Below are 26498 nucleotides of genomic sequence, written 5' to 3'. Positions count from 1 at the left end.
ATTTTCACAATTAAATGAATATTCGGAAAAATGCCAAATGGCACTAAATGTTCAAGAGATAGGAGACAGATGCAGTGATGAATTTCTATACGTGAGATTCAAGAATTTTAGATTTTTGAAAGTGTGACCAGTTTTTCCAAATCGTGTGGAATTTTTAAAATGTTTTTTCTAAGGACCATTTATGGTTTTTTTTAGGACTGGATTAAACAAATTTCATGAAAATATTCCAAAATGGATGATGTATCCTTCTCCTTCCAGTGTCTTGCTATTGCAGTTATCTGTAATCTGCCGGGATTTGTCTAGATTGAGCATTACTAGATCTGGTTTAAGAGTAACATTTTTCTCCAGTAAGGTACTAATAATAGTTTGTATACTCCGTTTTATCATAAGGACACTGGGTTTCATAACAACCAATCAGAGTCCAGCTTTTATTTTTTATTACAGATAAGGATTTGAGAGAGGATATCTGATTGGTTGCTATGAGGCCATGTGTCCGTATGAAAATATTAAACTGCCAGAGTAGAGGGGCAGAAAATGTTGTTGTAGGGACAAACACGAGAACTCTTCTTACAGAAAGTCTGTAGTGGCAGTGGCACCTTCTCACAACCTGACACAGAAATAAGAAATGTAAAACATTTTTATATACACTGAATAGCTTTCCTAAAAGTCGTTTTTGTTAGTTTTAATAGTGTTTCTGCAGCCCTGCGTGACCTCTGATACGCAGTTAAAATTCTCAGGTTCTTCTTTTAAATGTACCAGTATTTGACAGTGTGTAGTCTTTGCAGCAGTTCGGTGAAAAGTTCTGTCCAGACTGTGAAAAAAACACCCCTCACTCCCTCTCTTCCAGCAGGAAGTCCCACCAACATTATGAGCACCAATCAGCAGCTGAATTACATCCATATAGTTATACTAGCTGCATGTGCTCAAACTCTTTTATCTATCTCTGTGCTAGTTATTACCTCTTACACTAAAAAAAAACTTTAGCAATAATATGCAATGCACAAAATGCAGTATGACATGGAAGGAACAAGGTGGTCACAGGTGAATTTGTATGATTCACAATTAGAATTTTTATCAAGACTCTTGGGCGTTTGTTGAGAGGTCGCTATTTTTGATATGTGTTTAATATTAGCATATGTACCCTTTTTTAATAGGAGTTTGTAAAGTCTCTTCTTTTTTAGCATAGGAATTCAAAGATCCTCAATCTGTCAATGTCTGGGATACAAGGGCCAAATTTATTAAGCAAACAGGAACTCAATAGGGATAAAACCCTGTATGAGTACAGTTGTGCATGATAGATTACAGCTAATATACATTAGAATTCATTAAATTTATAATGCAGAAAAATCTACCTTCATCAATTTTAGCTAAAAAATATGGGGGTGTTAATATTTGTAGGAATTATTACACTCATTCCCTAGAGTGTGATGTGTAGACTCTTAGTCCAATCCATAATTTTATTGACTGTGTCCTTAGTGAGAACGGTCCCTAACCATATGCCCTATTAGGGTATCTAAACGTCAGGGAGAGGGATGTCACTATTAGGCAGAGCAGAGAGCTGCTAAAAACAGCAGCTCTTGCTCTGGTGGACTATTCGGGACAGATGATCTCCGGGGTTTCTGTAGATGGACCTGCGGCAATTATCTGATGACTGGTCTAGCTTCAGTATAAGGCTATGTTTACACATGGTGGATACGCTGCAGTTTATCGCCTGGAATGTCCACTGTGGAAAACTGCACATAATACTTACATAGCCATGGCGACGCATCCCTCTGTGGTCCTGCAGGCCAGCCTCCTGGGATGACGTTTTATTCCATGTGACCGCTGCAGCCAATCACAGCCAATTATGGGTAAGGTTAAGTTTTTGTTTTTTTCTCAGTTGCGTGTTTTTATGCTGGATTAGCAGCTTTTCCACTGCAAAAATCCCAACATCAGAATTTTGTTGCGTGTCCTACCTTCTCATTGAATTCAATGTGGAAAACCTGCAAGACAGAAGCAGCAATTGCGCAATTACAAATGACATGTTGCAGATAAGAAAAAAAAAGCACCGTAGGTCAATTTCTGAGCGTTTTTTTCCGCTCATTTACGCAGTGTGTGGATGAGATTTTTTCATATCTCATCCACTTTGCCTATACTGTATTATGCTGCAGATTTTACGCAACCATATCTGTTTCGGAAAATCCGCAGTATTTCCGCTACGTGTGAACTTACCCTAAAAAGGGTTTGTTTTAATGACATCTTGTTGGCGTGTACCCAGTTCCACTTGTCTTGCACCACAATTTTTGGTTTCTCTTATTGAATCTGTGTATATTTGTGTTGATTCTCTACTGCACAGGTAGTGCAGATTTTTTCTAAACCATACCACAATGTGTGAATTAATAAATTTCACCATAAGTCTACTTTTTCTGTTTTTACTTCTGGCTTGTGTAATTTTAAAAGCATTTTATTTCACTTTGCTCATTGAAGTATAGAAAATTGCTTATTACGATGGCTTTGTCTTATCTTTTTCCACTCGCTTGAAACATGTACCAATCCAAAATAATTTCACATTCAGCTTAGTTTGGAATAATTAGTTGGATATTTTACATGAAAAGGGACATTAACAACAAAAGATGTGTCCTTGCATGGCTTTTCATTGGAATATTGTTTCAATAAATTAAAAAAATTCTGAAGGTCAATTACATTTTGCTTGTAGCTAGGTTTATATGAAGCATTACATTAGCTCCTAAGTTCTGTGTACTATACCTAATATAGCAAGCCTTTAGTACATTTTCGAAGAGACAATTATAAGACAATGTATTGAATTTTTTTATTTTTAAAAAAAACCCAAAACATACATGAAGACAACTGGACCTACCAATGTGTATGAGCACCAGTGGCTATCTTTTCTTAAGCCAAAAGAAGATAAAAGGTGTAAAACAAAGGTTCACACCACATTTGGGCACTATTTTCAGTGTATAAATCAGTATATTCTTCTGACATAGACATTAATGTCCTTTTGGCCTATGGTTGGCTCTTGGTATACCTTCAATGTCAATTGTATTTAAAATCATACTGGACTGGGGCGTGGCTTGGACCTGCATGAGGACGGACGTGTGACCGGGAGCTCCGTGACTAAGAAGCCCAAACCGGCTTAAATAAACCCACCAGACATCAGAAAAAGAGTTCTCCCGGCAGTTGAACTTACCCTAAGCTCGGAGGGCGCAGTGAGGTCGGAGAATCAGCTGGGTAACGGAGGAGAATCGGCACGGAGGTCGGAGCATCGTGGAGGAGGGGAGTCACGAGGCACGGCTTCCCGGGCTCAGGCGCATCTACAGACACCTCGTGTGAAAACACAACAGAGGATCAGCAGCGGTCAGGAGTCGCAGGAGGCCAGATTCCAGGAGAGCAGAGAGGAATTTGTGAACGGAGGTGAGGAGGGGAGTCATCGCAGCCCACAGAGGGTCAGTGGCACTGCAGGAGAAAGAGGGGAAGGAGGGGAGCGGCCTAGAAGGGAGGAAAGGCCATTGTGCTAAACTTCGTATCTGGAGGTATATAACAGGTCGGTGCACACATTGAAAAGGAGGTTGAGCACAGTCACAGACTTTCATAAGCTCTCCTCCATTTGATCTCAATTCCACCACAGCACAGAGAATATAGGAGGAACTAAAAGAGAGTCTACATTGGCAGGAGCAGTCGCCATTTCCCTTCCCCCCCATAGCGGGATACAACACAATACACAATACGGTACAAGGATATATCTACAGTAACTGTCAGAGATAAATAAAGTACACAGTTACTTGCCTTGAACGTTTATTATAATTTTCTCGCTTACCTTGTGCATCATACTTCACAATGGGCGGCACTACAAAAAAGAAAGACCAAAAAGCGAAACCTACTAAACTCACAGAGTTTTTTGCCACTTCTCCCTCTAGACAGGCTGGAGCAAAGAGACGGCTGTCACTCCCTCCGTCGTCTCCTGCATCTTCTTCCAGAGCAGATTCCTTAAACAATGATATGGGGGATGACTCTGATCTACACCCAGTTTCGGAAACCACAATTAAAAAATTACTGAATTCCTTGAGAGACTCTCTACAGTCCGATTTCAAAAGTATTGTTGGGGAGCTGAAAACTGACATTCTGGCTATAGCGTCGCGCACGGATCATATTGAGCACAAATTTGAATCCTTTGCCAAATCGCATAATTTGTTAATTGATGTGAACTCAACGCTAGAGGAGGAGGTTCAAAGGTTATCAAACAAAGTGTTAGATCTTGAGGATAGATCGCGCAGGAATAATGTCAGAATCAGGGGTATTCCGGAATCTGTGACACCGGACCAGCTTTCTTCATATCTTACAGACCTATTGAACGCGGTATTACCTCAAAAATCCAACTTGGATATGACAATAGACAGGATCCATAGAATTCCTAAACCGCGGCATATTGCGCCACACCTCCCGAGAGATTCTATTGCCAGGATCCACTTTTATCATATTAAAGAGGAATTCCTTAGGGCTTTGAAAAGCTCTCCAGAATTACCGGAACGTTTTAAAGATATTGAGATCTACCCTGACCTGTCAGCAGCTACTATGTTAAAACGTAGAGAATATATGCCTCTAACAAAAATCTTGAGAGATAAAGGAATACTTTACAAATGGGGATTTCCGGTGAAGCTTATTGTATCCAGGAACGGCAGTGTTCACGTGTGTAATTCACCTCAAGCAGCGAAGGAATTACTTCAAGAATGGGGACTTATTACCTCGCCGTCTCAAAGTCCTCGACGCAGGGAAGAGATTCGTCCAGAGGTGATCACCCCATTGTGGTCAGAAAAAATAAGCAGATCCAGGAAGAAAACGGGAGACCGATATAAATGTGTAAGAATATGGTGCTACATATATAATGGCTTCAATTGTCTTAGTCATCTAAGGAGGTAGCTTGGGGAGGTAGTCATGGATACTTTGGGAAAGGCAGGTCCTACTGACGTTGCCTCCTTTTCTTCCCTGAAAGAGGGAAATAACATGTTGTTGGGTTCTTCGAGCAATCCGCTAAGTTGGAAAGCGGTGTGCTGTTATGATAAAGTTTGCTATGTTTTATGGTTACTTTATGGCCTCCCCCTGGTAGGAATAATGCTAAACGAAAGTCGAGTCTTTAAAGTCAAGATGGGTCTTAAATTTGTATCGCTCAATGTAAACGGTTTGAATTCACCTTATAAAAGGTCTATGTTGTGGAAGGAAGCTAACAAATCTGGGTGTGATGTATTATGCATTCAAGAATCACATATGCGCACAAAAGATGTCCATCTTCTTAAACATCCAAAATTTTTAAATATTATTTCAGCTACTACCAATGTGAAAAAAGCAGGAGTTACTATTGCAATCAATAACTCAGTAGTGTTTGAAAAAATTACGTCATTAATAGACCCTCAAGGTAGATATATAATCCTAGTATGCAAATTGGATTTAGTTCTGTACACTATTGTTTCTTTATATGCACCTAATAAACGGCAAATTCAGTTTATCACTAAAATTCTTACTAAAGCTAAAAAGATACAGCAAGGTGGCTTGCTGATTTGTGGAGATTTTAATACGGTTATGTTTAATAGACTAGATAGATCTAATCCAGAAAGGGGCAGAGGTTTAGACATAGAATCTCTGATAGCAGGGGAATATTTACACGATATATGGCGTTACCAACACGCATCTGAAAGAGATTTCACATTTGTTTCTGCACCTCATACAGCGTATTCCAGAATAGATTTTTTTTCTAGTGGACAGAGAGATCCTCCTAAACTTGGAGAATTCAGAAATAGGGGTTAGTACATGGTCGGATCACGCCCCCATATCCTTAACATTGAAGGCACAATATAGTTTCCCTCCAAGAGCCCCTTGGAAATTAAATACGTTTCTTTTGAAGTCTCAGCCCGTTCAAGACTCTATACGAGCAGCTTTAGAAGAATTCTTTGACATAAATTCCCCATCGGCTACTCCAGAAATGGTGTGGTGCTCCCATAAAGCTTTCGTGAGGGGTCTCTTTATTCAACAGGCGGCTGGGGCAAAGAGAGTTAGGAACAAAGAAATGGATGAAGTGTTGTTGGCTATTAAAGTCAAGGAATCCTTAATGAAATCAACTCCTACGAGGGCTACAGGGGAGATTCTCAGAGAGTTGCGGGATAAACTACAGGTTCTGAATTTGGTCCAATACGATAAAAATTTGAAACGTCTTAAATTGAACTTTTATGTACAAGGGGATAGGCCAGGTAAACTCTTAGCGAAAAGGGTGAGAGTTCAAACAGCTAGGTCTAAAATACCATATTTAGCTCGTCCAAATGGACAAAAGGTATATGATCCCCAAAAGATCGCAGATTCCTTTGCAGATTATTATAGCCGATTATACAATCTGAAGGACGACCCTTCACTAACCCACGCATCTTCAGACCGAATTAAAGAGTTTTTATCTGAAATAACGCTCCCACAACTCTCTGAATCTCAATTACTTAGCTTAAATGCGCCAATTTCAGAGATAGAGTTACGAAAAATATTGAAGGGTTTAAAACTAAATAAAGCTCCGGGTCCAGACGGACTCCCAAATGAGTATTTTAAAATATTTGAAGAAATACTTACTCCATTCATGACGAATACATATAATGAGTTGGTAGCCAAACAATCTCCTCCCTTGGAAATGTTACAGGCGATCCTGATAACTCTCCCTAAACCTGGAAAAGCGGCGGATAGACCAGAGAATTTCCGTCCAATCTCGCTATTAAATAGCGATATTAAAATCTTCTCAAAATTATTAGCTATGCGAATAAATGAGTGCCTACCTTCCTTGATCTCACTGGATCAAGTGGGATTTGTGAAAGGTCGTCAGGCCAGAGATGGCACTAGAAGGATGTTAGACTTGATTCAGATTGCATATGACTCGTTAGAACCCACAGTAGTCCTCTCTTTGGACGCGGAAAAAGCTTTCGACCGAGTACATTGGCGTTTCTTAGAAGCGGTATTAGACAAATTTGGCTTTCACTCTTTTATTAAAAGAGCGGTCCTTTCCCTGTATTCATCCCCTTCAGCTCTGGTATATATATCTGGGTTTTTGTCTAAAACGTTTCTCATAAGCAATGGAACTCGCCAAGGCTGTCCTCTCTCCCCCCTAATTTTTGATTTGTGTATGGAACCATTCGCGGAAATGATTAGAACATCTTCACATATTCATCCATCTATGGTTATGAATAAAAACTACATGACGCTCATATCTCAAATAACGAAAGATTTGAATAGATTGGATAAATTTCAACTATCTTGGATGGCCAGGATTAATATAGTAAAAATGTTACTATTGCCCAAATACCTATACTACTGCAGGACACTACCCTATTTAATATCGACCTCATTATTGTCCAGATTACAAACAGTACTTATGAGATTCATTTGGAACAATAAGAGAGCAAGAGTAGCTAAACATTTACTGTTTTAGAGAGGGAAATATGGAGGTCTGGGCGTTCCAAACTTAAAAGCCTACAATGTAGCGGCTATAATGGATCAGATTAAACCAAGTTGGTTTTCCAATAAACAACCATTATGGTCTCAAATAGACGACACAATGTTCCCTACGTTCTTAATGAAACATTTTATGATGGCTGTATATTTGGGAGCTAAAGCTCCACCCATGCCTTTGCGATTAATGGCAGATTCTCTTCAGGTGTGGAGTAAATACGTATGTAATGAAAAATGGATTCAAGTGCCAAAAACTAAAATCCCAACCCAAGTTCTAGCATTATTTCTTCCTCATATTTTGATCACCCCTTGGGTGGAAGCTGGGATTGAATGGATATCGGACTTTTACGAAGGGGATACGTTCAAATCTTTTGAGAATATTTCAAAAACCCATAATATTTCCTCTAGTTTTTTCTTTCAGTATCTTCAAATCAGACATCTCATGCAGTCAGTAAAAATCCAACCGACAACAGATAGTTTTAATGCCTTTCACAGTTTTATGTGGGCGGAGTCAGGAGTGGTAAAAGGGATGACATGTAGTTATGATCTTATTATCCAGATGGGGAAAGCAGGGAAGGCAGCATATATGACAAAATGGGAAGGGGAACTGGGGACTTCCTACTCTATTGAGCAGTGGATTAAAGCATCAAGTTGGTCGTCTAAATTATCCAAATGTGTGAATCACACGGAATTAATGAAAAAAATCCATCTTAGATGGTATCTTACTCCAACTAGGGTAGCACACAGTACCCAAGGGGCCTCTAGATTGTGCTGGAGAGGATGCGGACTCATGGGTTCTTTGATTCATATGTGGTGGTCGTGCCCTAATATAGCTCCAATTTGGTTGGACACATTTAACTTAATTTCAGAAATATTAGAATCCCAGGTTGAGAGTAACCCCTCTCTAGCTATATTAGATATCACATTAGAGGACATCCCACCGGACAAGAGAGTAGTTATACATCATATTTTAATTGCTACTAGACTAACCATAGCTCGGACATGGAAGTCTCCAGAGTCTCCGAATATTAGAGAAGTTATTCGAAGGGTGAATATGCAATGTCATTATGAAATGACATTATTATCACAAGCTCATATACAGCAACGCACTAAACAGCCATGGGACAAGTGGTTACAATCTAAATATTTCAAGTAATGCATAAGGTTGGATCTAACCAGGGGCAAGTTTTAATGGGGCATTGTTAACTTGTGGTTGCGTGTTTGCATGGTAGGGAATAAGACAGATCTCGAAATGTTTAGAGATCTTCCCATTTATGTTTCTTGTATTTGTGTTGGAAAATTCAAATAAAAATCTATTGAAATAAAAATCATACTGGACTATACTTTTAATACAACGGAATGCAAATGACAGGCGTATAAAATTATAAACAGTTGCATACATCTGGGACATACATTTGTGAGAACCACAATAGTATAAATATGCTCCAACTCGAATTTTATATCAATGGGTATTGTTTTTTTTTTAAGTTGCTGAATTTGTTTAAAGGGAACATTTCACATCAAACATGTTGTCCCATCTGTGGGCAGCATGTTATAGAGCAGGAGGAGCTGAACAGATTGATATGTAGTTTGTAGTTCTACTCAGTATTTTGCAGATATTTTTGTATGCAATTATACAGGGAAGGCTATCAATCAATTATTGAGACCACTTACTGGGCTCTTTAGCCCACAGTGAGCAGGGATTTACATAAATAAATGATAGGTTACCCTTGATCTTTTCCCACAAAACTATATATCAATCTGCTCAGCTTCTCCTGCTCTACAACATAATGTCTACAGATTGGATGGCATGCTCGATGGGACAGGTTCCCTTCAAAGAGACGTATGTCATGAATACAACCTCTGTCTATATAACCTATCAGGGCATATGAATATCATAGAGGGCAGTCACACGCTGGAGATCTCCCTCTATTAACCAGAAGGAAAATCATCTCTGGGAGACCCAGTCTGGCCAATCATATGAATGTCCACTATGCGATGCTATTTTTGCCTGCACTGGCAACAAGTCAGTGGAAGAGTAGCATAGAGAATTAGAGAAAAATATGCAAGAAATTGACTAGCTCCAATACAAAAAGAGAGTTTTTGAGGTTCCATGCACCATATTTATGAGCACCAGAAAGTCATTTTTTGAGTGCTTAAATTAGAACAGCCTTGTAAGTTGTTTTTTTTTCTTTCAGAAAAGTTGATGGCTTTAAGGGACTAAGATCATTTGTTTAACAGAACAAAATGCTTCTGTAAATATATAGTAACTGTCACGTAGGGTTTGTGGACCCACTGGGCCGTACTGCCTTGGTATGGTAGCTGGCCGACAGGGCGCAGGTCAAAGTCTATAGTTCGTATAGGGTACCTGTGTCAGCTCGGACAGTAGCAAGGCAGGCTCGGCTGGGACTAGGCAGCGGGTAGACGTCAGGCGTGGAGTAGCAGGACAGACGTGGAATACAGCACAGCATGACTACAGCACAGCACGGCACTTGACCAGGATAGCACGGGATACAGGATACAGGAAACATTTGGAACTGGAAAACACTGGGAGACCATTTGCTTAGACAAACTAGGAAATGACAAACAACGTTCAGGCATCGAAGCAAGGGGCTGGGCCCCTCTTATAGTCCAGGACACTCATGGGATAAATGAAACATTAAAGTCCGGTTCGCACTGCCCCTTTAAGAGCAGGCACGAGCGTGCGCGCGCACCTTACGGAACCCGGCCGAGATGAGTGGAAGTGAGCGCTGGCGTCTCCTGAGAAGGAGACTGGGGCCAGCGCTCGCAGACCCATGGCTGCGGCCGTCAGGAGGAGAGTGAAACTGACAGCCCGCAGCCACAGACATGACAGTATCCCCCCTCTTACGCCCCCTCTTCTTGGGGCCAGAGAGAGAGAGAGAAACTTCTTCAGAAGAGTAGGCACATTGAGGTTCTCCTCTGGCTCCCAGGACCTCTCTTCAGGACCAAACCCCCTCCAATCCACCAAATAAAAAGTCTTTCCTCTCACTCTCTTGGTGTCCAAGATCTCCTTAACCTGGAAGGTGTCTGAAGGGCCACTGGAGGCAACCGCAGGGCTAGGAGTCTTGGTAAAGCAGTTCAGAACCACTGGTTTCAGCAGAGAAACATGGAAGGAGTTGGCGATACTGAGAGTAGGAGGCAGCTGAAGGTTGTAGACGACAGGGTTGATCTGCTGCAGGATCTCGAAGGGTCCGAGGAACCTGGGAGCAAATTTGTACGACGGCACCCTCAGTCGAATATTCCTGTGGCACAGCCAGACCTTCGTGCCAGGAAGAAACTGAGGAGGTTCTCTTCTCCTTGTGTCCGCCTTCCATTTCATGCGGTCGACCGCCAGCAGGATGGAGGATCGAGTCTGCTGCCAGATCTGCAGAAATTTCCTAAAAGCCATGTCAGCAGCTGGTACCTCGGACGTATCAGGCACCGGGAGAGGAATTTGTGGGTGTTGGCTGTAGATAATGAAGAACGGTGTCTTCTGTGTGGACTCGCTGGTGTGATTATTGTAAGAGAATTCAGCCCACGGGAGCAACTGCACCCAGTCATCATGCTGCTTGGAGATGAAGTGGCGTAAGTAGTTCTCCAAGATCTGATTGATTCCTCTCGACCAGACCATTGGACTGAGGATGGTAGGCCGAGGAAAAGTCCAACTTTACACCTAGGAGTCCGCAGAGGGCTCTCCAGAACTTCGAAGTGAACTGAACCCCCCCGATCAGACACAATATGCTGCGACAAGCCATGCCGGCGGAAGATGTGTTGGACGAACAGCTTGGCCAGTTGAGGAGCAGAAGGAAGACCGGTCAGAGGAAAGAAGTGGGCCATCTTCGAAAATCGATCCACCACCACCCAGACAGTACTGCATCCAGCAGAGAGAGGCAGGTCAGTGATAAAGTCCATAGCTATATGCTGCCAGGGAGCATTGGGCACAGTCAATGGCTGGAGCAGGCCAGCAGGTCTGGAGTGAGCAACCTTGTTATCTGCACACACAGAGCAGGAAGAAACAAAGTCCAAAATGTCCTTGGTTCAGCGTGGGCCACCAGAAATGACGGGCAATCAGATCCCGGGTCTTACGGGTTCCCGCGTGACCTGCCAGTCTAGAGGAGTGTCCCCAGCGGAGGATTCTCCCTCAATCAACCAAGCGCACAAAAGTCCTCCCTGGAGGAATGTCCCCAACTTGCAGGGGATTGACAGAAACAATGCAAGACGGATCAAAAATGTCCTGTGGAATTTCCATGGTGTCTTCTGTCTCGAAAGACCTGAACAATTCATCGGCCCTCACAGTTTTGTCGGCCGGGCGATAATGGAGCTCAAACTGGAACCTGGTAAAGAACAGCGACCACCTGGCCTGACGAGGGTTCAGCCGTTGGGCCGTCTGAAGATTGGTGAGGCTCTTGTGGTCCGTAAAAATCAGGATGGGATGAGCTGCGCCCTCTAGTAGATATCTCCACTCCTACAGGGCCAATTTGATGGCCAGTAACTCCCGATCCCCAATTGAGTAGTTGCGTTCTACGGAAGAGAAGAGCTTAGAGAAATATCTACACACCCTTGACTTGCCCTTGGAACCTCTCTGGAACAGGACTGCACCAGCACCGATGGAGGATGCTTCCACCTCCAACGAGAGCTGTAGGGAAACGTCTGGATGATGGAGGATAGAGGCTGACGTGAAGGCGCTCTTCAGGCTATTGAATGTGGATTCTGCCTCAGGAGTCCACACCTTGGCGTTCATACCCTTCTTAGTGAGGTCAGAGATAGGAGATGTCAGTGAGGATAAGTTTGGAATAAACTGTTTGTAAAAATTAGCGAATCCCAGAAAGCGCTATATGGCCCTCAAGCCTTGAGGGCGTGGCCACTCCAGTACGGACTTTTCCTTTTCAGGATCCATCTTGATTCGAGACAATGTAGCCCAGGAAGGGTAGAGCATCCTTTTCAAACACGCACTTCTCCAACTTGACGTACAGACGATTCTCTCTTAACCGCAGCAAAACTTGACGGACATGTCTCTGATGAGTCATAGGATCTGGATAAAAAATCAAGATGTCATCAAGATAGACCACAACACAAACATAGAGGAGGTCACGGAAAATGTCATTAACGAACTCCTGGAAGACTGCGGGACCATTACACAGGCCGAAGGGCATTACTAGGTAGGTACTCATAGTGTCCAACACGGGTGTTAAATGCAGTCTTCCATTCGTCACCCCGGTGAATCCGGATTAGGTTGTAAGCCCCACACAGGTCTAGTTTGGAAAAAATCTTGGCACCACGTATACGATTGAACAATTCAGAGATCAGTGGCAATGGATTATTATTTTTCACCGTGATTTGGTTGAGGCCCCGGTAGTCAATACAAGGACGAAGGGAGCCATCCTTCTTTTTGACGAAGAAGAACCCGGCTCCTGCCGGGGAGAAAGACTTCCGTATGAAGCCCCTCTCCAAGTTCTCTTTAACATAGCCGGATATGGACAGAGTCTTTGGCAAGGAGAGAGGATGTCTGTCCGCGTTCTCTAACATCATGTCCTCTCTCTATCTGAAACTGAATCTTTCTAAAACTGAGCTCCTTGTGTTCCCACCATCTACTAACCTCTCTAAACCTGATGTCTCCATCTCTGTGTGTGGCACTATCATAACTCCTAAGCAGCACGGCCGCTGTCTCTGGGTTATTTTTTACTCAGATCTTTTCTTTACTCCTCACATTCAATCACTTTCACGCTCCTGTCATTTTCACCTCAAAAACATCTCCAGAATCCGCTCTTTTCTTACGGAGGAAACCGCCAAAACTCTCATTGTTGCTCTGATTCACTCGCGTCTTGACTACTGTAACTCATTACTAGTCGGTCTTCCCCTCACCAAACTCTCCCCTCTCCAATCTTTCCTCAATGCAGCAGCCAGGCTCATATTTATGACCAACCGCTACACAAACGCCTCTACTCTGTGCCAGTCACTGCGCTGGTTGCCCATCCCCTTCAGAATAAAATTCAAACTTATTACTCTCACCCACAAAGCTCTCCACAGTGCTGCACCTCCTTACATCTCCTCCCTCATCTCTGTCTACCACCCTACTCGGGCTCTACGTTCTGCCAACGACCTTAGATTAAAATCCTCCATAATCTGAACCTCCCACTCCCGTCTCCAAGATTTTTTTTGTGCTGCACCAGTCCTCTGGAATGTGCTACCCCAGACAATCAGATTAATTCCCAATATCCACAGTTTTAAACGTGCCCTGAAAACACATCTATTTAGACAGGCCTATAACATTCCATAATCTGACTCCTTTCCATGGCCCTCCTTTTAGATTAGTCATCAGAATAAGATTCCGTAACACTCCTTCTCTTCATGTCCGTCATACACGGATACTGGCTGGTGACCGGCTCATGCAGCTTTATGTTACCACCCCATGTGTATAAAAATGGCTGGACTATTGTACAGAACAAACACTGTTACACTTTGTGTCTCCTTTATTTCCTCATAGATTGTCAGCTCTTGCGAGCAGGGTCCTCACTGCTCAGGTTTGAATTGTAAATTAACTTTGTCACTATGTAATGTCTGATATTGTTTTTTTCATGTTCCCTCTAAATTGTAAAGTGCTGCGTAATATGTTGGCGCTATATAAATAAAGATTATTATTATTATTATGCTACCACGGGGAAGGGATACACCAGGGATCAGCTTGATAGGACAGGCATACCGCCTCCCTTTTGCTGAAGACGTCCGAAAATGCAGCATAATGACCAGGCAATCCTGTCAATGATCGAGGCAGAGGAGGCTGGACTGAACGAATCTGCACCAGGCAACGGCTGTGACACTCGGGACCCCACTGGAGCACCTCTCCAGAGTTCTAGTCCAGGACTGGGGCATGTAGTCGGAGCCAAGGCAGGCCCAGCAGCATGGGGTTAACAGCCTTGGATAGGACATATAAAGATAGAGGTTTGGAGTGGAGAGCCCCTACTTGGAGCCTCAGCGGCTTGCTCACAGCCATAACTGGGTCTAGCAGAGGTAGTCCATTTACCGATGCAACCATTAACGGTCTCTCCAGAGGGGTAGTGGGTAATTGAAGAAGGTCCACCAGGTCTCTACAAATGAAATTAGCAGCGGATCCAGAGTCCAGATACGCAAAGACCTGATGCGTTTTCTCACCGGACACTATGGTCGCGGGTATGGACAACTTAGATGGGAGTCCTTCTTTGCTCAAGGTTGTCTTTCCTACCAACCCTAGGCTTTGGGGCTTTCAGGGACACAGACGCACAAGATGGCCTCCGAGAATGTAATAAAGACAGAGTCACGAAGTGCGTCTGCGTTGTCTCTCCTGGGTAGATAGCTTACATTGGTCCATCCTCACAGACTCCTTAGGGGGATCGGCATCTGAGGACAGCAGGGGTTGCTGCAAGGTAGGGATCGGACTAGGAAGAGCTCACTCCCGACGAACCTCTTGGAGCCGTTCTCGGAGCCTTCTATCAATCCGGGCAGCCAGAAGGATGAGGTCATCCAGGGTAGATAGCAGGTCTCGAGCGGCAAGTTCATCCTTAATTTTAGGAGACAGTCCATGCCAGAATGTAGCCACCAGGGCCTCATTGTTCTCATTGCACCCTATGGGACCCGTTCGAGGTGAGTAAGTGAACGCTAGCGTCTCCTGAGGAGGAGACTGGGGCCAGTGCTCGCAGACCCATGGCTGCGGCCGTCAGGAGGAGAGTGAACCTGACAGCCCGCAGCCACGGACATGACAGTATCCTTGTTTGAATGTTGATTCAGTCTGATCATCACTTGGGGTCGGGTAACAATTTTTTTCTTTTTAGGGCAGATTGGCTCAAGCCTTATGGCTGCCAGAAGGGGTCTAATGTCAACCAAAACATTTTTTTATTCATTTTCTGAAATCCTAAATAGCTGGTCAGTCAACATATTTTTTTAATATAAATGACCCGCTCTAAATTTTTCAGGAATGGGGCAACTATTCAGCTATGCAATAGAAAAACAATTATATAAGAAGAAGCAGCACAATGAAACAAGGTAGTTTAGATAACCATTTTCAGAGGCATCTTCATTTCTTTGAACACATTAACCTTTCTTTATTTCTAACAAGCACCTCTTGTTTAGGCTATGCATTGATTTAAGAACTGTTCACATTTACATGCTTCTGAAAGCCTAACTTTTGTCTCTGGGCGCTAACGTCAATATATTGGCTGATACTTTATGGAAACAATGCTAAGACACAGTACAATGTAAATCTTGTAAAGAGAACACAGATAAAAGATGATTGTACCACTGCAAGGAAATGAAAAGATGTTTCTTTGCTGTAGATTAATTAAGTGTACTAGAGTGGAACACACCGGAAAAAGGGCATAGGGACTTATAAGAGAGGATCCGACAAATGCATAGCGTGGCTAAAGTACTGAAATAGAGGTGGGATTTTGTATGCAGCCACTAGTAGATTAGGTGGGTTTCTCATTTTATAAACCATTGATTTTGAAAGAGAGATACACAGTAGAGCTTTAAGGGGCATTTACAGGCTTAGGCTAGATTCACACTGGCGTTTCGCATCTCAGACGTGAAAAACTGCAGTTTTTCACGTCCGAGGTGCATCCATGCTCTGCAATGCGGGACGCGTTATCACGCATCCCCATAGACTAGAGTCTATGGAGGGATGCGTGAAGCGTGAAAAAATAGGACATGTTCTATTTTCTCATGGACCCTTCACACGGTCCGTTGAAACAACGGCCATGTGAACGGCCACTTTCAATTATATAGGTCCGTGTGAGAGCCGTTGTTTCAACGACCATCACACGGACTTTTAACATGTTCGTGTGGATAAGGCCTTTTGGTGACACCTGCTCATAGACACCCTGCATGCTAATATATTGCAGCCAATGTGTTTTCACAATGTTTACAATTCCTTACTAGGTATTATCTATATTGTTATATATAAACTTACATTTTAACTTCAGAAAGGAATCACTTAAATCAACTTGTTTTTACTTCACCATTGGTATTTTTTTTTTTTAAATGTTGTGAATTTTGTCATTTTAAATTTAGTTTAAAAAATATTCTAATGAATGTTAAAAAAAAAAAAAAAAAAGAAGTGATTTTATATACATATTAAGACACTGTAGTTGGAACTAGGAAATTAAGGGGGGTATCTGACTTTTCAAAAAAATAAAATTAAACTTGTATGTCATGTTTTTTTTTCTGTACTTTTTTCCAATTGTCACATCACAAGATTTCAGAGTGGCGTTCCTGGAAACGTATGCATTGGAACTTATCTTCATAAGGTGATTTATTTATGCATATACGTGTGTGTATATATACATATATATATATATATATATTTATATATATATATATATATATATAAATACATAAATACACAATACTATGCAAACGTTTTAGTCAGTTGTGGAAAAATGCTTCAAAGTAAAAATGCATTCAAATATGTGTTTAATAGATTTTTTTTATCAATTCACAAAATACAAAGTGAATGAACAGAAGCTAGATATAAGTCAAATCAATATTTGGTGTGACCACTCTTTGCCTTCAAAACGGCATCCATCAATTCTTCAGGGTACACTTGCACAAAGTCATGGATTTTGTATGATTATAGTCAGGTGTATGAATAACCAATTATACCACACAGGTGATAAAGATCATCATTTTCATATGTAGGTTGAAACACAGTCATTAACTGTAACAGAAACAGCTGTGTAGGAGGCTTAAAACTGGGTGAGGAACAGCCAAACTCTTCTGCAAAGGTGAGGTTATGAAAGACCGTTTCATGTCACAGGTTCACCATGGCAAGGCTGAGCATAGCAATAAGACACAAGGTAGTTATACTGCCTCAGCAAGGTCTCTCCCAGGCAAAAATTTCAAAGCAGACTTGGGTTTCAAGATGTGCTGTTCAAGATCTTTTGAAGAAGCACAAAGAAGCGGGCAACGTTGAGGACCGTAGACGCAGTGGTCAGTCAAGGAAACTTAGTGCAGCAGATCAAAAACACATCATGCTTACTTCCCTTATAAATTGGAAGATGTCCATCAGTGCCATCAGCTCAGAACTGTCAGAAATCAGTAGGACCCAGGTACACCCATCTACTGTTCGAAGAAGTCAGGCCAGACGTGGACTTCATGAAAGAATTACGGCCAGAAAGTCATACTTTCGACATGGAAAAAAGGCCAAGTGACTCAACTATGCACAAAAACATAAGAACTGGGGTGCAGCAGGTGCTCTGGACTGATGAGTCAAAATGTGACATATTTGGCTGTAACAGAAGGCCGTTTGTTTGCCCAAGGGCTGGAGAGCAGTACAGTAATGAGTGTCTGCAGGCATGGTGGAGGTTCTTTGCAAGTTTGGGGCTGCATTTTAGCAAATGGAGTTGGGGATTTGGTCAGGATTAATGGTGTTCTCAATGCTGAAAAATACAGGCAGCTACTTATCCATGAGTCATAATGATTGGCGCTAAATTTATTTTGCAGCAGGACAACGACCCCAAACATACAGCCAATGTCATCAAGAACTATTACACTTCAGTGTAAAGAAGAACAAGGAGCCCTGGAAGTGATGGTTTGTCTTCCACAGAGCCCTGATCTCAACATCATGTAGTCTGTCTTGGATTACATGAAGAGACAGAAGGATTTGAGGAAGCCTACATCCACAGAAGATCTGTGGTTAGTTCTCCAAGATATTTGGAACAACCTCCCTGCCGAGTTCCTTCAAAAACTGCGTGCACGTGTACCTAGAAGAATTGACGCTGTTTTGAAGGCAAAGGGTGGTCACACCAAATATTGATTTGATTTAGATTTGTCTTCTGTTCATTCATTTTGTATTTTGTTAATTGATAAAAAAAATTAACACTTCTATTTTTGAAAGCATTCTTACTTTCCACCATTTTTCCACAACTGCCTAACACTTTTGCACAGTACTCTCTCTCACAGTGCCTGCATTTTTACATCAAGTTTTGAGCATGCTATAGTTTGACTATTATCATATATTAACTGAACATATGTTACATATGTTGATACTATTTTTTGCAGATTGGAACATGTCATATAGCAAAGAGTATTATTTTTATCAGATTAGAAAAAATGGTCTACTTTTTCCAGAAACCCTAGCAGTCTTGTCTGTAGGCAGTGTCTAGTGTTGGAGCTCAGGCCCATTCACTTGAATAATGCTGAGCTATTATACCAGACAAAGCCCATGGACAACAGTTGCACTGTTTTTGGAAACATTTAGACCTTTATTTTTCTGATTTCAGACAAGCACTTAAATAATTAGCATAAATTGATTATTGATTCTAATCTGTTTGCTTTCTGCACTGTGTGATAGAGCAGTCTTGTCATGTAACAGAACTGAGATTTGTGGACTAATACATTCATATAATGTAGTCAAAAAGTACTTCCACTAGTTTGCTTCAAATATTAGCATATTGCTAGTATATTGTCATGAAGAATTCCTCCTGCCTTTCCCAAGGGTGTAGCCAGGGTAAAATGGCTGTTCATGCATCCTGGATGCCTGGAGGGTTGCCATCAAGTTGATCTCCCTACTGCTGCAAGCTTGTAAAGTTAAAGGAGAATCCTGTGGATATGCCATAAATGCCTAACAGGTGTGGGTCCCACCTCATAGACCTTTACTTATTGGGAGAACAAGGGTCTGGTGGCCTCTCTTTGCTGGTTCACGGCTGTCAAAGTTACAGATAGACCAGTGCTTGGCTCTTTCCATAACTCCCTTACACTTTGATGGAGATTGCTGCGTGAAAGGGCGCACAAAACTGAATCTTTACCCCATATGGAGGCTCTATAATAACCTGCTCCCACAAACATTATACACTGCCACATATGGCATTCTGTAGTTTGTTGAATTCCCTACAACTGCCCAGCTCAACCTTCAGGTTAATAATATATCTACAACAATTTTGGGATATTTTGACCAAATCACCTCCAAAAGTGAAGTTACATTTTAAATAAACAAGTACATTTATTAAGTGATTTAATAGCTTAAAAAAATAAATTTTGGAGAGTAAGAGCAAAAAGTCTTTGTCTCTAACAGAAACTTTTTAGCTGTTGCATCTCTTAGAAATAGAAAATCTTATTTTTAAATCTTTTGAGTTAAGAAGAAGTTAAAACTGCGATTGCAGATTACATTTACTAGACTTCAGCGTGAATCATCAGTACTGAGTAAAACATTTGCTCAATTTCATGGTCATTAATTTTGGTATGGTCTTGTATGTCTTCATTTCATTCCTGTTATAATTTACTTACAAAATATTATATTGGATTTTTATGACCAATTCTCACCCCTATCATTTTTTTTTAGCATATCATAAATTACAAAGAAAAATCATATTTTTTTATTATTATTTTCATAATTCCTTGTCTTGCTTGTCCTACATTTCCTTTCTGTGACATTCCTGAAATATTCAGTGATTGAAATAAATTTAGGAGGGAATTCTAGGACAGCTTTATGCCTATTGTTAAAGAGGCTCTGTCACCAGATTTTGCAGCCCCTATCTGCTATTGCAGCAGATCGGCGCTGCAATGTAGATTACAGTACCGTTTTTATTTTTAAAAAACGAGCATTTTTGGCCAAGTTATGACCATTTTTGTATTTATGCAAATGAGGCTTGCAAAAGTCCAAGTGGGCGTGTTTAAAGTAAAAGTCCAAGTGGGCGTGTATTATGTGCGTACATCAGGGCGTTTTTACTACTTTTACTAGCTGGGCGTTCTGACGAGAAGTATCATCCACTTCTCTTCAGAACGCCCAGCTTCTGGCAGATCACGCTGTGACGTCACTTCCACAGGTCCTGCATCGTGTCAGACGAGCAAGGACACATCGGCACCAGAGGCTACAGTTGATTCTGCAGCAGCATCGGCGTTTGCAGGTAAGTAGCTACATCAACTTAACTGCAAACTCCGATGCTGCTGCAGAATCAACTGTAGCTTCTGGTGACGATGTGTCCTCGCTCGTCTGACACGATGCAGGACCTGGGGAAGTGACGTCACAGCGTGATCTCTCGAGAACACGGCTGTGTCTGCACTGCCAGAAGCTGGGCGTTCTGAAGAGAAGTGGATGATACTTCTCGTCAGAACGCCCAGCTAGTAAAAGTAGTAAAAACGCCCCGATGTACGCACATAATACACGCCCACTTGGACTTTTACTTTTAAACACGCCCACTTGGACTTTTGCAAGCCTCATTTGCATAAATACAAAAATGGTCATAACTTGGCCAAAAATGCTCGTTTTTTAAAAATAAAAACGTTACTGTAATCTACATTGCAGCGCCTATCTGCTGCAATAGCAGATAGGGGGTTGCAAAATCTGGTGACAGAGCCTCTTTAAATATGGTGGACTGCTGAAGTGCAAAGGGGACAAACGACTGTTTGATTTATACACGGCTTTTGAGACTTTATATGGGCTTCATCTACAGCGTTTCTTAATCATTTTATTATATGCATTAATGAATTAACTGATATTCTGTACCGTATGTATGTTTTAAATGGCTTAAAACCCATAAGAACACCAGAATAAACTGCTCATGAAGTTATTGTCAATTGGACATCAAATATATTGATCTAATTTTAAAAAGTCAAAAATGTTCCTGCCTTCTCAATGTCCACTATACTATATACGGTAGAGGAAGAGACAATGCCTCTTCACTTTTCATTCCGGCGTTTGCGTTATCTCTGGGAGTCACATCACAGAACTGCTGCTAGGTCGAACTAGGCCCAGCATAGCTCTAATTGTGACAACTATCACATGATGTGGGCTCTTTTGCCCTGCAACTGGGGCAGTTATAGAAGCTGCAGTTAGAGGGGAAGAATGTAACGTTAAAAAAATAATAATAATGAACACATTATAATAAAATTAGGCCATGTTCACACAAACTTATTTCTCACCGTTTGATGTCTGTTGTAACAACGGATAGCACACTAACCCATACGATCAATGGTGCTAGTCACGCATTTGTTTTGTTTTCACAAAGCGTTTGTCCGTTGCGAGAATCTCACAGTTTATCCTATTCCAGACAGTTTTTGCGGACCAGACTCGCCCATTGCAGCGTATGGGAGTGTGAAAAAAAAACCAGTCAGCACGTGAACAACATCCGCTTTTGTGCTGTCTGTTTTTCACTGATCTGTTGCTAAAAATGCAGGAAGTCTTTCCTATTTCATTTAGGTGGAGTTAGGACCTCCACTTATCAAACATTTTCCAGTAGGTATGTCCTACTTGTCTTAGATGGGAATACCTCTTTAGTAGCCTAAAAAATAATAATAAAAAAAAAGGTTAGAATGGTTTAACCAGTGTAAAATAGCAAAAAAAAAAAGATTCCTACAATTTCATATTTAGCACCTATCCACAGGATAGGTGGTAAATATCTCATCGGTGGGGGTCTAACCGCTGGGACCCTCACCTATCCCAAGTATAGGCTTAGCTGGCTGTTCCTGTGTGCCCCATATGAAAGTGGTGGTCAGACTCCCACCGATTAGACATTTGTCACCTATCCTGTGAATGGGTGATAAATATTGATAATGGGAAAATCTCTTTTAAGGTATAAAATACCTACATTATTAAGCGGTTAGTAGGCAATGCTGTGTTATCCAGAGGAGTCAAATGGATACAAACCATAACACTGAAAACAAATCAATCTTTTTTTTTTTCTAGTGCCACAAACAAAGATATTGGCAACAGGAGGAGCCTCATGCAATAAAGATATGTTACAGGTACATTATTTATACTGTGTGAGATGCTTGTGTATTATATTGGGATTAAGTATGTTTTGAGGACTTTACATAGTTACACTCAGTGAAGTGATAAACCATTTATGATAACATTAATCTTTAACATTAAATATATACATTGCATTCATTCTCTATGTTCACTTATTTATAAAAGGTAGCTGTACAACATGGCATGAGCATTAGTTATTTGTTCAGCAAAGTTCATAAAAATTATACAACAATGTATAAATATCTAAGTTTCTGTAAGTCTCAAGAGTATTTACAAATTGCTGATGATATTTATATTTTTGAACCACTGCCGTCAGAGTTTACACCGATCATCAAAAATATTTAATCACTGACAGGTAAAGTGAATAAAATTGATTATCTTCTTACAATGGTGCCTGACAATGGGTGGGATACATTAGACAGCAAGTGAATAGTCAGTTCTTGAAGTTGATATGTTGGAAGCAGGAAAAATTATCAAGTGTAAGGATCTGAGGGACTTTGACAGGGGCAAAATTGTGTTGGCTAGACAACTGGGCATCTAAACGGTACATCTTGTGGGGTGCTCCTGGGTAGGCAGTCGTTAGTACCTACCAAAAGTGGCCCAAGAAAGGACAACCAGTAAACCAGCGACACTGTCATGGGCACCCAAGGCTCATTGATGCATGTGGGGAGCAAAGGCTAGCCTGTCTTGTGCAATCCCACAGCAGACCTACTGTGCACAAATTGCTAAAAAAGTTAATTCTGGCTATGATAGAAAGGGGTCAGAACACACAGTGCATCACAGCTTGCTGCGTATGGGGCTGTTTAGCTGCAGACCAGTCAGAGTGCCTATGCTGATCCCTGTTCACCACCAAAAGTGCCTACACTTGGCACGTGAACATCAGAACTGAACCATGGACCATTGGAAGAAGCTGGCTTTGTGTGATGAATCACATTTTCTTTTATATCATCCGTGTGCTGTCGCTTACCTGAGGAAGAGATGGCACCAGGATAAACTATGGGAAGGAGGCAAGCAAGTGAAGGCAGGGTGATGGTCTGGGCAATGTGCTGCTGGAAGGCCTTGCGTCCTCGCATTCATGTGCAGGTTACTTTGACAAGTGCCATCTACCTAAACATTGTTGCAGACCAAGTACAGCCCTTTATGGCAATGGTATTCCCTAATAACAGTGGTCTCTTTCAGTAGGATAATTTTTAGGAATGGTTTGAGGAAAATGACAGAGTTCAAGGCAGCATGAGAGAGACCTGCACAATATTAGGCAGTGGGTTTCAACGTTATGACTGATCAGTGTATATCAGTATGAGAATGAATGAAGGACCAATGCAGCTGTCAAATTTGCTTGAAGTCGAGAAATTTGAGTTCTTGGCCCAGAATCCCATAGTGACACCATAGGCCTAGTTACTTAGACTGAATACAATAATACCTGGATTTATTGAAGATGACAGTCAAAACATTAGGCATACACTTGAATTCTATTTTGCCTAGAGTCAACCTTTTTCTCTTCTTGATGCTGTAGTCTGTTACCTAGGTCCCAACAGATATATTCAGCTCATGACTACTGAGTGGCATGAAAAAAGATAGTCCATCTATTTCGGCTTATTCTCCTGCACTGTTAAATTAGACGGAGGCAAAAATCCCCATGAGGCGGAAGCCAATTTTCCTCATCTTAGAGAATAAACACCTTCCCGACTCCAAATATGGCAAATATGGACATCTGCACAAGAATGAATCATCTTACTGGACCCATGCCTCAGGCAAATGACTCTACTGAATTGGCTATCTTCAGAAAAAAATCTCAAGCTTTAGTTTTTGCCTGAAGTGAAAATTGTTAAAGAGGCTCTGTCACCAGATTTTGCAACCCCTATCTGCTATTGCAGCAGATAGGCGCTGCAATGTAGATTACAGTAACGTTTTTATTTTTAAAAAACGAGCATTTTTGGCCAAGTTATGACCATTTTTGTAGTTATGCAAATGAGGCTTGCAAAAGTCCAAGTGGGTGTGTTTAAAAGTAAAAGTCCAAGTGGGCGTGTATTATGTGTGTACATCGGGGCGTTTTTAATACTTTTACTAGCTGGGCGCTCTGAAGAGAAGTATCATCCACTTCTCTTCACAACGCCCAGCTTCTGGCAGTGCAGATCTGTGACGTCGCTCACAGGTCCTGCATCGTGTCGGCCACATCGGCACCAGAGGCTACAGTTGATTCTGCAGCAGCATCAGCGTTTGCAGGTAAGTAGCTACATCGACTTACCTGCTAACGCCGATGCTGCTGCAGAATCAACTGAAGCCTCTGGTGCCGATGTGGCCGACACGATGCAGGACCTGTGAGTGACGTCACAGATCTGCACTGCCAGAAGCTGGGCGTTCTGTAGAGAAGTGGATGATACTTCTCATCAGAACGCCCAGCTAGTAAAAGTATTAAAAACGCCCCGATGTACGCACATAATACACGCCCACTTGGACTTTTACTTTTAAACACACCCACTTGGACTTTTGCAAGCCTCATTTGCATAACTACAAAAATGGTCATAACTTGGCCAAAAATGCTCGTTTTTTAAAAATAAAAACGTTACTGTAATCTACATTGCAGCGCCTATCTGCTGCAATAGCAGATAGGGGCTGCAAAATCTGGTGACAGAGCCTCTTTAAAGGGGTTTTGCCATTAGGGATATTCATGACATATCCACAGGATATGTTATAAATGTCAGATAGTTGCGGGTCCCACCTCTGGGACCCGCACCTATTTCAAGAATGGAGCCCCCTAAACTCCGTTCTGCCACTCTATGTTGTGGCTGAATCTGGTGAATTCCGACCATGAAAAAGGTTATATGGTCGTGAGTTACAAAAACAGCATAGCTTGCTGAGCTACAATGTTTTCGGAAGTCCCTTAGAACTCCCATTAACTACTATGGGAGTTACGAAAACAGCAAAGCTCAGAGAGCTACGCTTTTTTCATAACTCCCGACCATATAACCAGGATGTGGCCGGGAGGCAGCGAGAACAGACAAAGCTAGAACGGGGTTTAGGGGGCCCCGTTCTAGAGATAGGTGCAGGTCCCAGAGGTGGGACCCACATCTATCTGACATTTATGACTTATCCTGTGGATATTTCATAAATGTCTCATGGGAAAACCCCTTTAAAGGGCGTTGGCCAACATAAATCTGATGTCACACGTGGGCATGCTTTTACTGTATTGGCTTGGCTAGTCAGCCAGGGAGTATAAGATTCTAATTCTATCCAGCAAGAAGAAAGGAAACGCTTTATGTATTCTGTGCCTACCACTTGAAACAAAATATCACATTATGTTGTCACCTTGCTTTTTCTGAACAGCAATTTAGTTATAAATCTGCCACTAATGTATAATTGCGCAACTTACCATTTTTAGAAAGCTGGGAAAGCCTCTATTGTATTTTTATTGCTGCTCATATTGAAGGCTACAAACTTTTCAAGAAATAGATGCTAAGCAGTTTCAAAACAGGACAACTCAATTATGTATATTTAGAGGCATATCTTCTTCTTTATGGGGCTGTCTTCTTTAATAAATTACACTAAATATGAGGACATTCTTAATATAATGAGGATGGGCTAATAAAAAACTAAAAAAAGAAATAAAATAACAAATAGGACAGAAAAGGGTGAGCTATCCTAAAAATTCAGAGTGAGAAAAAGATTTGTTATATATTATTTCAATTAATCCCACTGGTATCAATTTGTGATGCAAACTGATGTTACATTCATATTCATATTTCTATTACATGTATAGGTTTTGTCAGATATTTTCAATGCTCCTGTGCACACAATTGCCACAGCTAACTCTGCCTGTCTGGGATGTGCGTATCGAGCAGCTCATGGTAAGGAGGCTTATTAAAAATTACTGCATTTCTTATTGCTATCTAATCCTGCAGTACACAACCCTCTTGTTAGACTTGTCTTTCGAGCAGATTTCTGTCAATCTTTAGTGCCGTGCCATATTTGTTTTCTTGGTATAAATATGTAAGCAAATGACAAAGCTCAAAATGAGCAGCATTGTTAGCGCTGAAGAAAGAGCATAAACTATGCAGGGAGAATGGTAATTAACTAATGTTGACTGAGAAATTAACATTGTGATGCATGGTAATTGTCGGAATAAATTGGCATTTGTAAAATACTGGCTTGAAATATAAGAAGGAGTTAATTGCAGAAATGCTACACTTTAATTAAACTGGGTGTTAAACTGTGTCGCTACATTTAAAGAGGCTCTGTCACCACATTATAAGTGGCTTATATTGTACATAATCTGATCGGCGCTGTAATGTAGATAACAACAGTGGTTTTTATT

At 41.4% G+C, this 26498-nt stretch overlaps 1 protein-coding gene across 4 annotated transcripts in view; it reads left to right on the top strand.

The window, feature by feature from the left end:
• Positions 1-26498, top strand: part of XYLB (xylulokinase) — a 205515-nt gene that overhangs the window by 162625 nt on the left and 16392 nt on the right. For all 4 annotated transcript variants that reach the window (XM_075827349.1, XM_075827348.1, XM_075827350.1 and 1 more), the window contains 2 exons: positions 22121-22179; positions 25944-26031. In XM_075827349.1, the coding sequence (XP_075683464.1) occupies positions 22121-22179; positions 25944-26031 (147 nt within the window). The remainder of the gene's footprint in view (positions 1-22120; positions 22180-25943; positions 26032-26498) is intronic.

Source organism: Rhinoderma darwinii, chromosome 5 (assembly GCF_050947455.1).
Source record: "Rhinoderma darwinii isolate aRhiDar2 chromosome 5, aRhiDar2.hap1, whole genome shotgun sequence".
Taxonomy (NCBI): domain Eukaryota; kingdom Metazoa; phylum Chordata; class Amphibia; order Anura; family Rhinodermatidae; genus Rhinoderma; species Rhinoderma darwinii.
Note: the sequence above shows the minus strand (reverse complement) of the source record. Positions and strands in the feature narration are given on the sequence as shown.